General features: G+C 57.5%; 1 protein-coding gene across 2 annotated transcripts in view; it reads right to left on the minus strand.

Annotated features, from left to right (window-relative positions):
• Window positions 1-12,814: 12,814 nt before the first annotated feature.
• Window positions 12,815-15,149, minus strand: part of IQSEC3 (IQ motif and Sec7 domain ArfGEF 3) — a 103,579-nt gene continuing 101,244 nt past the window's right edge. For both annotated transcript variants that reach the window (XM_028121221.2, XM_088025538.1), the window contains exon 14: window positions 12,815-13,249. In XM_028121221.2, the coding sequence (XP_027977022.1) occupies window positions 12,815-13,249 (435 nt within the window). The remainder of the gene's footprint in view (window positions 13,250-15,149) is intronic.

The following is a 15,149-nucleotide window of genomic DNA, read 5'->3' on the forward strand; positions in this document are numbered from 1 at the left end:
GCTCCATTTGCCACCCTGCTTTTGTCCTGCCTCCTGACTTCATGGGTGAGGAAACCGAGGACCAAAGAAAAAGTGACTTTTTCACGTTCACATAGCTATGCCTAAAACCTGGCTTCCTTTTTTCAGGCCAGGGTTCTTCCCATGAAACCCTCCTGCCTTAGTTAACAAGCATGTATGGATTGCCTGCTACCGTGTGCTAGTCTTCTCTGCCTCGCCCTGTTCCTGTTTAGTCTGCTGTCTTGGGGTGGGAGGGAGAGGGTCCCCTCTGTAGAGGGCTGAGCAGCTTTCCCCACATTGGCATCCCTACCTTGGCATTTCCTCTGCCAGCCCATACTCCTCTGACCAGATTTCCTCTCTGGACCCTTTCGTTCTTGCCATTTTCCATCTCCTCTGCCTCCGGAGATTCCTCGGAGTGTGTGAAAGCCCGCTGGTCTCCCGCAGAGAGGGAGGTATTGCGTGTGGGATGCTCTCCTCTCCCCAGGTCGCCATCAAATGATGCCAGGTCTTCCCAAAGGCAAAGGAGGAGAAGAAGTGGGGGTGGGGGCGGGCCACTTCGGGACAGTGGCCTGGGGCAGGACCTGGGAGCTGGAAGAAGGGAAGCCGCCCGCATACACCTGTATATCTATAGATAGCCATCTGCAGTGATGAATGGATAGATGTCACCCAGAGCCACTGCCCAGTGGCCAGAGTAAAAATCAATGGTCCAGCCAGGGTGAGTTCCACCCTCAGAGCACCCAGCATCCTTCCCCCTGATCTGTCAGGGCTTCTCTGCTGGGCACAAGCAGACATCCAGACCCCTGGGTTCTGCCTTTCTCAGACTGCTCTGCACATCTGTGCTCACTTTGGTCGGACTAGTTGGAGAAGGAGGTCCAGGAGAAAGGGATAGAGAGAAACTGCTTCAGCCAGATTGAGCCTGGGGGACCTGTGGTGCAGGTGTGCTGCTTTCTGCTGCCACCTGGTGGCAGATGGGAGCAGAGCCGCCTTCCCTGGCCCTGCCTCAGCCTCTGGGGCTCTCACCCTTGCCCTTGCTGGCTGGCTGGCTGAGCATTTCTTTCCTGTGTAAGCTCACGCCCTCTGGAAACAAAATACTTCCTATATCCTCCCGTGGCCTCAGCAGGGCTCCCCAGTACGTTGGCTTGTTTTGGGGGAGCCCAGCTGCAAGGGCATGGGGGCTAAGGTCAGCCAGGCTCCTCAGCTCCCTGCCTCCTCCCCAGAGTGTGCTGTGCTTTTGAGTCTGGGCCCTTTCAGCCTGGACTATGACGTTGTCTGTTGTAGGCGGTTGCCCTGTTCTGCACACTGAGGGGGTACCAGCTCTCCCCGGCTTACCGGGCCCTGAGCCTCAGTCTTGATCTCTGTAGACTGCAGACACCAGACACCATTGCCCTCCTCACATAAACTCACCAGGACTCTCAGCTGCTCCAGATCCCCTGGCTTTATGCTCACAGCCTGTCCGGGAATGTCTCTGCTCTGGCACGGGGGTGGGGAGGCGGGGGGGGGGGCGGGGGGGGTGCTAAGAGGGAGGGTGGGGGCTGGGGGGCCTCCTCTGGAGACAGTGTATCTATAACCCTTCCTCTCTGACTGCCTCTTCCATCCTGGCACCCAGTATAGAGCCTTTGTGGTCCATGAGGGGACCAGAGAGGGAGCTGGGTGGGGTGGGGCGGGGCCGGAGGGAACATCGAGTTCCCTGAAAGGGACTTCAGGGAAACCACTCATTGGGCCCACATAATGGGCAATGAGCAACAATTTGACTCAACTTGGCATCTGTTTTCATCTCATCGAGGCTGTTTAAGTTTTAAACTGGTGGCCTGAGCTGGCAACCACGATTCATTTGGCCACTATATTTAAAGAACAACTTTTTTCAAGGTGGATGCCTCCAGTTTGCCACAGACCTCCCGACCCCGGTCCCTATTACTCAGACCTACCTTTTCACACATTCATGCCTGAATGCATTTGCTCCATAACCGGTGCCCAAGCGGAAGAACGGAGAACTCTGTGCAAGGGAGGGCACCGGAACCCTTGCTGGAGCAGGATGGGGGCCCAAACGCAAATAGTTGCAGGAGTCCCGGCACCTCCAAAGGGGGTGGTTCATGGCTTGTTCATGAACTTCCCACTCTGTAGACCCTCTGAGGCAATTTATGAATCCTGGGTCAGCTCCGCCTCCCACGGGCTCTTCCCTTGCCCAAAGAAGGGTGGTGGCTAAGTTTAATTGCGAAGCTAGATCTAAAGTGTCAGAGCATGGCAACGCCTGTGGAGGAGTGGACTCCAAAGCCAGAAAGAACGTGGCTCCGTTTTCTGAAGTTTGGGATCTCTTCCGCCTCCTACCCCCGCCAGTGCGCCCACACGTGTTTAGAAATCATCCTCCCCTTCCTTTATCTTAGGCAAAAGCATTTTTATCTGACTGGCACTCCTCCACGTTGTGAGGCTAAAACTGCCCTTGCTTTTCCCTCCCCACTCCCAGGCTGGGATTCTGGGGAGCCCACCCTCCAAAGCTGGGGTTTGCTGTCTCCAGCTGTTCACTTTAGCTTCCCTGGATGTCCCCCTTGCTTGGCTGGGCCTTGGTGCCAGCCTGGGCTTGGCCTCTCCCCCTTCCCGTCTTCCCTGAGGGTCCGGGATGCTGCCCTGTGCAAGAGCCGAGGACTGGGCTCAGGCGTGCTCAGCCCCCTCCACCCCATCCTCCTGAGCTGGGAGAGCTCTGGGAGCTGAGGAGAGCCTCGAACTCTGCTGACACTGGAGCCTCCGACCCCCTGGGGAGCGACTTCCCATCTGCAGGCTGTGGTCTGTGTGTGTTAGGCCAGAAGGTGTCTGACCAGGGGAAACTGCTCCCCTATCTAGCCTGGCTTCCCCCTTTTACAGCTTCTCCACTCGGCTCCATGCAGAGCCCCAGTAGAGGGGTAGCTGGCTCTGGTTTGCGGCCTCCAGGAATTGTCTGGGCTCTACATCTAGCTCGCCTCCCAGACCCACCCTTGAGGCACAGTCCACCGGTTGGGTCTCTTGTCTTTGCTGTCACTGTTGACGAGAAGCAGAGCTGTAGCCTTCTGTTCCATCCTGGTGCTGCCCAGGGCCTCAGCTCAGAACTACTCCCCCCAACTCGGTCAGAGAGAGAGAGAAAGAATGTAAGCTCCCCAGCCTGTCCGCCTTGTGAGCTTTTAGCTGGGGAGGGGAGGGGACAGGGTTATGGGAATGGGGTTTGAGTCAGGAGAAAGAAGCAGAATCAGATGGCGGGGTAGGGGGAGGTGGAAGGGGGAAGCGGGGGTGGGGGGCAGAGGGACATAGACTACAAGTCTTGGAGGAGAGCTGTGTGAGGTTTTGGAGGGAGGAGCCAGGACTGGGGTTTGTGGGGAGATATCATAATCACAAGGCAAAAAAAAAAAAAAAATAATAATAATCACAAGGCTTGAGCTCAGCTCATGGGGAAGGCCAGCACCTTGTCTTAAAATAGCCAGGGGCACAGAAGAGCTCTCTGGATAAACTTTTCAGTCCACCTCCTATCTCCTTCTCCCCTAAGGGCCCTGGTAGCCAGCATCCAAGATGGCCATCAGTGATCCCCACCTCCTGGCACCCACGCCCTTGATCCACAGTGTAAGTGACGGAATGGCGGCAAGTGACTTCTGCCTTGACCTCTTGGGTCATTCATTCTGGGGGAAGCCAGTTGCCATGCCATGTGGACACACAAGCACCCCAATAGAGAGGCCCATGTGGACAGAGCTAAGGCCTCCGGCCAAGGGCCCTCACTGACATGTCAGCCACGTGAATGAGCCACCGTGGAAGTGGATCCTTCAGATGACTGCAGGCCTGGCTGACATTGACTGTAACCTCATGAGGGGCCCTGAGCCAGGAAGGTCCAGCCAGGCGGGCTCTGAATTTGGAGTAGTTTGTTACACACCAGCAGGTAACCAATATGGGCCCTTGGCTTCCCTGATACCAGAATCCCCCTCTTTGAGGGTCAGGTGTGGCCCCTCATCAGAGGCGACCCTCAGCACTCAGCGGAAGAGGAGGCCTCGCTGGTATTCCTCCTGTCTGAGCCTTTTGCCTTTCTCCCACATCCTCACGACCTCTGGCCCTCCAAAGCCCTCCTGGGACCCTGGGCCTGCCTGCCACCCTGGTCCTCATGTGCCCACTTCCTGATGGCCCACTGCACGTGGCTTCCCTTCCGGTTTCGTTGCTCAGGAAAGTGACACGGGCTGATCGGATCTGACAGGGAGGAAAAGTTTGTTAGCCACCCGTCGGTGCAGAGAGGCCAGGAGGACAGCAGAGGGCTGCCGAGGCCAGGCCCTGTGGTCACTTGGGGCTGAGGTGGGTAGGGGCCCTGGGCCCTGGCATCCTGCCTTCCAGCGCTCTCCGTTTCCAGTGTGACCACCAGCCTGGGCAGGTTGCTTGCTCGTGTGGTCTGAGGAGGTGAGCGCAGGTGGTGCCACAGACAGTGAGGAGAGCTCACTCTCTGCCAAGGCCAAGGCTGAGCCCTCCATGGGCCTGGTCGCTCTGCAAGGTGAGAGCCCAACCCCACTGATGGAACAAGAATCCAGCCCAAACTCCTGATGCAATCACGTTCTGAGGCTCTCTCTGGCCACACCGCCTCACTGGCCTGCTGAGGACAACTACAGTGGAGGCCAAGGGTCTGGCCCTGACACCAGGACTCCCACGGCCCACATCAGCGGTGCAGTTAGGGGCAGTGGCAAACCTCCCCTGCAAGACTCAGTGCCCTCAGCCCCACTCCGCTCCCACGGGAGTACATGAAGGTAGCCTGCACCCACCCAACTGCAAGCGCAGTTGGAATGGGGTCTGGTGATGAATGGGTGGTCCCCCTGAGAGGGGCTATAAGGCTATGACTTTTCATCCGTTCCAAGGTTGCTGGTTTTTTTTTAAATCAAGACTTTCGACTTGGTGGTAGGACCTTTGTTTACTGTAGGAGTGACTGAAGCATGATTTTTGTGCAAATTAGAATGCTAAATTATTTCTTCGGAGCAAGAGGGTCTACCTTTCTTTCCACGATACACAATCATATAGCCTTTATAGTTTTCAAGGAAATAAAAAAAAAAAGATGTTGAATTCCATCGATCACTTTTCCAGCATCGATTGAAATGATCATATCGTTTTTCTCCTTTAATTGTGGTGAATTCTATTAATGGATTTTTTCCCTAATATTTAACCATCTTTAATTCCTGGGACCAATCTAAGTTGGTGGTGGTTTATCCTAGTCTTTGTTATTCACCGCCAGATTCAGTGTGTTAATATTTGCTTAGAATTGTTATATTTATGCTCAGGAGCAAGAGTGGCCTCTAGTCTCCCTTTCTCACCTTGCCTTGTCTAGTTCAGTTTTTGTTTTTAAGATGACTCTAGCCTCATGAAAAGCAGTTTGGGAATGTCCTTTCTTTCCCCCCTCTCTGAAGGAGTTAAGAAAAGATTGGAACTATCTGTTCCTTCGATGTATGGTGGAATTGTGTAGAATCATTTGGCCTGGTTTTGTGTAGTAGTTTCTGTGGAGGGAGGTGGCAGAGATATATATATATATATATATTTTTAAGATTTTATTTATTCATTTGAGACACAGAGATACAGAGAGAGAGAGAGAGAATGAGCAGGGCGAGAGGCAGAGGGAGAGGGAGAAGCAGGCTCCCCGCTGAGCCAGGAGCCCAATGTGGGGTTCAATCCCAGGACCCCAGGATGATGACCTGAGCTGAAGGCAGACGCTTAACCGACTGAGCCACCCAGGCGCCCCTCAAAGAGATTTTTAATACATGTTTGAATTTCTTTAATGACCATTTATCTCAAATTTCCCATTTGTACTCGAGTGAGTTTGATAAGGTATTTTTCTAAATAGTATTCATCTTATGTGATGATTTTCAAACGTGTTGTTCTAAGGTGTGTAGTTTATTTATAGTTGATTTGTAGTGTTCTCTCTATTTATAAGAAAAACATTTCTGCAGTATTGGTAACTGTGTGCCCCTTGTTGCCTATCTGTGCTGAATCTCATTTTCGTGATCAGTCCAATTGGAAGTTTGTCAATTTGCTTAGTCATTTCTTAGAACTAACTTCTGGTTCTGTTAATCCTTTCTGTTGTGTATGTCTTTTCTGTCTCACTGTTTCCGCTTTTGTCTTTATTATTTCCTTTCTCCTACTGCCTGTAGGATGATGCTGTTGTTCTTTCTGAGGCTTTAATTTAACTTCTTAACAGAAACAGTCCCCTTATTCATAAGAGGACGCGGCTGGACCGACTAACCTGTCTGCTTCCTGGGCCGCCCTGTGATGGTGGACAAGGCTCCCTCCGGGGGTTGCGGGGGAGGCCACCTCCAAGCCCGATCTCTTAGAAGGAGAAAGTATTGGGGGTTCTGGGGGGGAGGGAAGTTGGGGATGTGAGAGCAAGAGCCAGCTCTCCTGGTGGCTTCCTGCTCTCCCGCAGCCAGTTCCCACAACTTTTCCACAGCCTGCCTTGAGGTTCTTTAGGGTCAGGAAAGCAGGAAATCCAGAGGTGCTCAGGGCTAGCTAGTGGGGCTAGGGCGCCTGGTTCTCTGGGGAGAGGAGCCACCCAGACCAGCAGGAGGGATGGGAGGGCAGGGTGGGGAAAGAGTTTCCATCCATCCTCCTCATTTCCTGAGCCCAGTTCCCTCATCCTCCAGCTTCTTCCAGAATGGAATTTTCCCAGTGGGACCAGTTCTGACTTCAGGCTGGGACAACATGGGGCCTCTTCCTGGGCCTGGCTCCTTTCTGGGAAGGAGAGAGAGCAGAGGAGAGGTCAGCCTGCAACTCCAGGCCACGGGGCTCTGGCCGGGCCCCACGTTCTCCTGGAGGGACCACGTCCCCCTGCCCTGTGAAGAGTCTTTCCAGGCCAGACATGCCTGGTGGTGGCCCCTCCGGGCCATGCTTTGCCCTGGGCTGGAGAGTTCTCCCGAGTTCCCTCTCCTTGCGCACTCCCCATCTGTGACCCTGGCCGCTATCTGGGACCTCAGTGGCCCACTCTGTGGGTCAGAGGAGAGAAGGAGCTGATGGTAGGTGAGTAGAGCAAGTGAGGGGACCTCCCAGGCAGGGTGTTGGCAGGGCGCTGGAGCAGGGTGGAGCCCTAAGAGGAAGCAGGCCTGAGCATCTGACAGGCAGAACATTGGTAGGTATGGAATAGTGAGGCGTCCTCCCGAGCCTTTTTCCCCAAGCAATCTGACGATAGTGGGCAGGAGTGTCTGCCACTAGGCTTCCTCCCTGGGCCCCGCTCCCTCAGCCCAGAGTTTGCCTGGGCCTCCTGCTCTAAGATCACCTCCATCCCAAATGGCTTCCTTCAGGGTGGCTCAGTAAGGACACCCGGGGTGGGTGGAAGCTTAATTTCATCGCGGGGGCCAACGTTCGTTGATTGATTGTGACTCCTGGAAAGCAGTGGTCAATTAGCCACATCCGTCAGGGCTGGGGGAAGGAAGGGGGGCGTACCAAGGCCCACGGTGGTCTTCTGCCAGCCCCACGGCGGCCTTCTGCCAGCCCCACGGGGTGAGAAACCGACCCTACCACAGTTTTGTGTAATTTGCACTGAGGTCAGAAAAGTTGCCAGCCCCAGGGTCTTGTGGGTAATAGGCCACGGAGTCCACCTGTTGTTATTTTAAATGGAAAACCTGAGTTTCCTTGGTGTGGGGTGACAGGGAGGAGGTGGACAGAGGGCTACGTGCAGGCCCTCTGGGCCCTGGGGTGGGCTCCTCCCCACCAGGAGTCAGAGCCATACAAGAGCCCTTGCTCTGGACTGGAGCTGCCCCCACCCGGCCGGCCTCCAGAACTGCCTGACGGCCTGCGTTCAAGCCACCTCCTTTCCCACTGATGACGATGTCTATCCATCTGTGCTCGTTCGACCGTGTGGAGGTGGTCTCTGAACTGCTCTCCTGCCCTTGGACCTGGCCTTGACCTTGTTGCATTTCCCTCCCTGCAGAGGCCTTCCTTGACTGTTGACCCCCTCCCCATCCCCTGTCCTGTGCTACTACCCGCTCTGTGAAGAGAGCTGGTCCGTTTGTGTATTTGTGCCGGCACTGCTCAGTGTGGGCTCCTGGAGGGCAGGAGCTTTGTCTCTCCCATTCACTGGGTGCCCCCGGCCCCCACCCCAGTGCCTGGGGCATGCTGGGGCTTCCTCACCTTGCTGACTGCTCCCTGAATTCTCACACCGGTGTCCTGTTCTGGCCCATTGCTCTCAGGTCCCCCTTATTGGAAACGTTCTAAATCGATGGCTGCAGAGTTTGAGTTTCCCCCAGCTAAAGGGTCACTGTAGGGAGCGGCACTGGCTGGCGGACCCAGGGGGCTTCTGTTAGAGCACCATGGTCTCCCTCTCTCACTGGAGAAAGGGCCGTTCCTTCCAGACGACCTCAGGGGCCAGAAGCCTTGGAGGACGGCGGCACCGCCCTGCGTTCCCACACAGCAGGAGCCCTTTTAGCCTTCAGCCCTCTCCCAGGCCTGGGCTGAGCTGGGTCCCTTCAGGGGTGCTCTCCAGGGGCCCGTCCTCAGATTCCTGGGTCAGAGAGTTCCCAGGATGGGACAGGTCATAGCTGGCCCCAGATTTCTCCTGGAATTTCCCGTTTCCTGGAAGGAGGGTGAGGTCATGTTCCTTTTCCCTTGAACTGGGGAGAATGGGCCCCAGCCTGGGGAGCTGTCTGGATTTCTGGGTGTTCAGAGTTCTGGTCACCAGGAGAGCAGGTCACCCTCTGCAGGTGTCCCTGGACCTGCCACCCTGGCCAGTCACTTTTCTCCCACGGCGCAGTGCCTCTGAGGCCTCGGCTTTGCTGGAAGGCTCTGTCCTCTCTCCCCTGCCAGGAGAAAGCGCTCTCTGTGCAGCCCCTGTCCATAGTGGGAAATGCTCGCCCAAGCCCCTCGTCTTTCTCCCCAGTGCTGACTCTCTCCTGCGGGAGAGGCACCCCCTCCAGTGACCCGCAGATGTCTGCTCCATCACACTTGCTGGCTCCGTGCGGCTTCCCCCACGGTGCTCCTCGCACTTGGGCCTGTTGCCCCTCTACCTCAGGAAGGGTTCCCCCCCGCCCCAGGGCTTGTCAAATCAGGCCTGTGATGAGAGGGTCAGGCTTTGGGGGCTGATGATCAAACGTGGTCACTGGGGCCCGGGGCCCCCAACCTGCCCCCGCTCTCCATGGCAGGAGGCCAAGCAGGGCAGATGGGGTCCTGACCCCTCACCTCCCACTCTGCTGGGATGCACACTGACGGTCGTGGGGTTTCTTTCTTCTAACGCGGCCCCAGTCTCCACTGTTAGCGGCTCTCTTACCTGGCTAAAAGGTGTGCATGCGTGTGTGTGTGTGTGTGCGAGCGCGTGTGGGTGTGTGGTGGTGGTGTTGGTGGGGTCAGCTCCCTGGCCCTGCGCCCCCAGCTCTGACCCATCCGATGACACCCCCCCCACACACACCTAAGTCTCCTCTATTTCACATGGGGCTTCCTAACCATGTCCCATGGTGGGACAGAGGCACCTCATCCTGGGGTCAGGGGTGACACCACTGCGGCCAGAGGAGAGCAGCCCGGCAGTCCGGCTGAGGGGTGTCGGACTCTGGCCAACTAGATGCTTGGATTCAAGGTAGGACCTCCCTCTGAGACAACGAAAGAAACGGAATTGAGGCAATTTGCTCAAGTGACATATTTCAATATAATCTCTAAAACTCTATGAATTGAACAGATAAAATACCTCTGGGCTATTTTGTTACAAAATATTTGCCATTTGGATTCGTCGCTGGGTGCAGCCACCCTGCCTTTCCCTAGAGAGGTTTCTCTCCAATGGGGTGAAGGGGCAGATGCAGAGGGGTGGGGAGTGCAGCAAGAAGGTCTGTACGGCAGGACATGGGGACAGATGGACAAATGGCTACCAGGGAAGCCTATTGGACACAAAGAGACATTCTGGCAGGCTATGGGGGAACAGGTGTGTGTGTGTTTTGGGGGGGGTCAGGGGCCCAGGGCTGATCAATAGGTGTGACTTCGGAGACAGGCGGGCTTCCAGCTCACGCTCCCGGGGCAGGGTCTTGGTCCAGCTCTAGCGGGGGACTTGCCCAAAACCGTGTGGGAAACCTAGTTACCGTCCTCACTCCCGCTTCCAGAGTTGGGGCCATATGGATACCATTGAGAAGGGGGCCCAGGTCCCCTAAAGTAAGGTCTAGAGAGCTGATCTGGTGGGCCCACCTCGGGATCACAGGGCATGTACCCAGGACGCGGTGTCGGGAGGCCCAGTCAGCACTCCGCTGCCCCCCACTGTCTTGGGGAGCAGGGAGCCCAAGTGCAGCTCTGACCGGGCCCTCCAGGGAGGAGGGGTGGAGTGGTGGGGTCAGCTCCCTGGCCCTGCGATGACCCATCCGATGACCCAGGACTTTGGGGATGAGGTTCTAGGACCAGGGACAGAGGTGGGTCCCAACCTTAGCCTGCTGGCTGGTCAGAGGAGGGCAGTTAGAGACAGTGGGGACTCTGGTTTTCCCAACAGTGAGGGGTGCCATCAGGGCTTAAAAACCTCTCACCGCTCAGGCTTGGCTCCATGTGCTGCTGACCCCAGGCCGGTCCGCCTCCTAGACCAGGCCTCCCTGTGCTGCCGGTGGGGCCCAGGGAAGCCACCCCAGTGACAGGGGGTAAGCCCCTACCTGGGGAAGGGGCCCTGAGACGCCTGAGCGTCTGGGTCCTCAGAGACGGTGCCGGCCCTAAGACCTCTGCTGGGCCTGACCTGGAGAGTCAGGGCCACAGCAGAGGTGGGAGGGAGGGGCCAGGTTGGCATGCCCATCAACAGGGAGGAGGGCACTTTCCAACCAGAAGCACTGTGTGAGCAGGTGACAGGGGCCCGACGGTTGGGACTGCGGCCCGTCTCAGTGGCGGGCCCTGGTGCTCATGGTCTCCACCAGTGAGCACACTTAGCCATCTCAGAGCTCCTGTTCCTTCCTAGGGCAGCCTCCCTGCCGCCCAGTGTAACTACTGCTCTCTTCCAGCGTGGCCCCTCATTCGAGGTTCAGCCACCCCCCACCCCGAGTGCCCCCCAACTCCTGCTGTCTAGGCCTGCACTTTCAAAGGGCAATCCCTGCCTTGGCCAAGAGCATCGGAGGTGGCTGAATCTGTGTGCTCCATCTGTCAGCCACTCTGTTCCGAACGGCTGTGACTGGAGCCACCTGTTAGAGGAAAGGCACAGGAGAGGGGCAGGGCAACAAGGAGAGGAGATCAGCTGGGCAGCCACTGCGGGAGAAGGTGGCAAATTGGTCACAAGTTATGGAAACCGGGCTGACAAAGACAGAGCCAGAAATAAACTCACTGGGTGACATCATATGACGTCTGGGTGACTGCACACACACATTCGAAACTAGGTCATCTGGAACCTCTGAGAGTGGGGGAGGATTCTGCGCCTCCTAGCTGGCTCAGGGCACTCCCTTTGGGGCATGGGGTAGGCGGCAGGGAGCAGCAGACTCACTTTAGACCTGGCCAATATTCACTTCCACCTCTTGGCAGGCTTTGATAATGGGCTCCAAGTGGGAGGGGATCCTAATGAAGGACAGCAATGAGCTCTTGGCACAGGACTGGAGAATCCGGCCTGGTTTGGGACAGATACTTCCTGAAAGGGCTGGGATCCGGGCAGGCCGCGGGAGCGCCCGAGGGCTTTGAGGCCGGGCTGCCTGGGCTCCGCTGGGCCTCGTAAAAGCGGACACTCGGATTCTGGTGGGCCCTGGGGAGCTCAGCGAGCCCTGCTTGGCTCTCCTGTGCAACCGTGAGGGTGTAGGGGCTCTTTCAGCCACGCCTACTGGAGGCAGGTCTGGCACCTTCCTGGAGGAGGCACAGGGAGCGGGATTTAAAGATGACGGGCTAGTTGGAGATGGCAGCAGGAGGAATGCCAGTGCCTTTGGATCACCTGCTTCTCCTGCCTGCTTCTGTCTCCAAACCTCTCATGGGGGCCACGGAAGTCATTCAAGAGGGAGCCCTGCCTTGGGTCCAGTTCCTACCTCTGCTGGCTGTATCTGTCCTTGGGCAGGTCACCACTACTTCTCCCTGTGTCGGCTCTCACGCTGGAAGAACCTGGTTTGTATGTGTGTGTTTACATCTATACCCTCTGCACTTCACATTGGCTGGGGAACATCTGGGGCTAGAGAACTAAGAAACTCTTTTAAAAGGTGCATTTTGTGGATATACGACCTCACGAGTCCACAGCTCTGCTGACTTACTCTTGAGAGAGCTGAGAGTGGTCCCCCTTTCCCTCTTTAAGTTTCTCAGAAATTTCCTGCAGTCTGAGAAGCCCTGGACAGGCAGGGCCCAGCTCCTGAGAAAGCAGGAGAAGGCCCTGGGAGGAGGGGGAGGATGTGACCAGGACAGCCAACATCCCTGGGGGTGGAGGATCAGCCTCCTGAGATGGCTAGGCTTGGGGGCTGCAGCAGAGAAAGCCTCCCACCCCTCGCATCACCCACCCGGCCTGAGGCCTGGGGCCTGACGGACTCAGGGCCAGGAAGCTGGTTAGGCCCTCGGCTCCTGCTTGCTTCAGTCCATGGTCCAGGTGGCCAGAGTGGTAGCAGGAGGAAGAGGAGGCCTGGACGTGCCTGGCTGTGTCGGGCCCCAGGAGAGTGAGGTGGGATCTCCAGATTAGGGGGAGGGGTGCTCAGACTAAGGGAAGCATGGTGGGGGCGAGGCGAAACCCAGGTGCCAGGGATTGAGAATCTCTTTCCAAAACGATGGTGATCAGTGGCCAGGAGTGCATGTGCATCGTGCCAGGGCGTGGGGAGCAGCGAGCGAAGGGGCGGTTGGGGCTGCTGGCTGCAGCTGAGGCCCCGCCTGGCCCCCGGCGGCCAGCCCTCCGTCCCTCGTCCCAGGGACGAGAGCGCGGGCGGGGCGGGGGCGGGGGGCACAGAGTCTACACCAGGCTCCTGGAACCACTGGAGTAGCGGCGCCGGTGCAGCAGGGAACCGGGTGGGCAGTACTGGTGGGGGTGGTTGTAGGGGGGTGGGGGCGGGGGCAGCGGAGGCTGGTGGATGACCTTGACCGGGGAGCCCGGGCCACCCCGGGGTGTGGAGCCACAGGAGTCGGAGGAGGACGAGGCGTAGCAGGAGAGGGCCTGGCTCAGCAGGGGCTCCATGCGGGCCAAGCAGGGCTTGTCCAGCACAATGACCTTGACAATCTGCTGACACTGCACCAGGGTCCCAGGGGGCGTGGGTGGCAGCGGCGGCAGCGGCGGGGGCTGCTCCCTCAGGGGGCTAGGCTGCGGGTCTGGCGGTGGCACCGGCACTCCCCTCTCGGCCCCCAGCCCGGGGTTGTGCTGAGACGTTTGAAGCCTGTTGTGAATTGACACCTAGTTTAGAAACAGCCAGAGAAGCATGAAATGTTACAGGACTAATTCCCAGCTGCTAGGACTGGTTACCCTGAGCCTCCCTTCCCAGCCCTGTCTCGCCTCCTGTGCCCCTCGGCTGCTCCCAGCCCTCACCTTGAGCCCCGCTGGCCACCTCCCCACGGGCCTGGAGGAACCCCAGCTGCCGAACAGAAGTGCCACCCCGGGTGTGGTCGGTGGGGCGGGGGGAGCCTCGGCTCTCAGGCCTGGCTCCTCACCTGTGAGATGGACACCTGGACCAGTGGCCCCTAGGGCTCTGCAGGCCTCTGCAGTCGCATCTCACGGGTAAACCTCTCTCCACGTCCCTCTCTACGAACCTCTGATCTTGGAAAACAGGGTAATGATCTTTGCCCTCTCCCTGCCTCCCCGGGCTGTGGTGAGGACAAACGGACACCAGACACAGGGACAGTCAGTCATCTTTGAGCCTCTCAAGCCCCCTCTTCCCTTTGTTAAAGGAGAAGCTTCCCTGGCGCCCAAACCCAGAAAGCCCGGGACCCCTGAAGGGGCCATCTGGACCTACCCTATCCTCCTAGATTTCCCCAAGGCCAAAACCATGAATCTGAAAGCAGCCCAGACAGCCAAGGCCAGAGCTCAGTTCCCAGCTGCCTTTCTGGGCCAGGCTTCATCCTGGTTAAATTTGTCCCACTTCAGGAGGGGGTACCCAGAAAGGACTCTAATCTTTACACTCTCCCTCGACCCATGGAGGTCACTGTGAACCAGCCTGGCCTCCTCCTGCTAGCAGGGGGAGGTTGAGGAAATGGGAGGAAAGGCGCTAGAGCCTTCGGGGGGGGGGGGGGAGGGGCGGATGTGTTTAGTTCTTCACCCTCCAGCTCCCCAGGCTATAGGTATGACAGGCCACAATCCCCTTCTAACACCTGGCCCTCGGCAGTGGCTGAGACCCTTCACTCTGAGGATGCATCCTACTTTCCTTGGGCACCACCACCCAGGACGGGTTGCTCAGGGCACAGAGGGGGACATCGAGGCTGCAGGGAAAGGGCCCTGATTGCCAAGTCTAGACCAAGATGCCCAGCTCAAAACTATCTCAGAGCCCTACAGCAGCAGATCCTAACCCTATTCCTTGGCAGAAGGTGCAATTTCCTGGACCCCCCTTCTGGGCCTGTGCACCCCCATGGGCTGCTTCCCTCTCCACAGTCCCCCAAACCCCGGTTCTGTCTGCCCCTTCAATATCCACAAATCCTGCTGTGCTCAGCACATTGGAGGCTTTCCTCTTCACTCTCAACCTCCAGCCTTGGCAGCATTTTCTAGGCTGAGATCCACACCGCCCCCCCAATCAAATGAAGGAGACCCCGAGTCCCTCAGTGCCCTGCTGAGACACAGAGCAGTCAGAAGGCAGAGCGGGGGCCCACCTTCCCCTTGGAGAGCCCTCTGTGGTCCTCACTCTGGCAGTAGGCCTCTGCCTACCGCTGCTGGAGGGAACTGGCTCCTTTCCCCACCTGCATGTATTCTGAGTTATGCCCCAGGAGGAAAGGGGCCTAGAGAGTGGGGGCAGGCCTTCTGTTCCCCCAGATTTCACAGCTAACGTCTAGCTGCCCTAGTCCAGACCCATGGGACTTCTTTTTCCTCCTCCCTACCCGCACCCCTCCCCAGTGCAGCCCACAGCTCTTGGCTCATCTTCGCCTCATCGCCTCATGCTTTCTGATCTGACCCCTCCACTGTCTGCACCTCCCTCCTCTTCACCCCAGCCTCATCCCTTATCTTTAGTAGTCAGTAAGTGACAGCCAAACATTCATTCTGACCCCCTTCTCATCTCCCTGCTAATGAGAGAACGGAAAGAGGGAGAGAGCAGGGGAAGAGAGAGAGAGAGAAAGAGAGGATGGATCATGAGTAGCAGGTCAGAACAGCT

Source organism: Eumetopias jubatus, unplaced genomic scaffold (assembly GCF_037043125.1).
Source record: "Eumetopias jubatus isolate StellerSeaLion01/CBP00866 unplaced genomic scaffold, mEumJub1_p1.0 scaffold_8, whole genome shotgun sequence".
Lineage (NCBI taxonomy): Eukaryota > Metazoa > Chordata > Mammalia > Carnivora > Otariidae > Eumetopias > Eumetopias jubatus.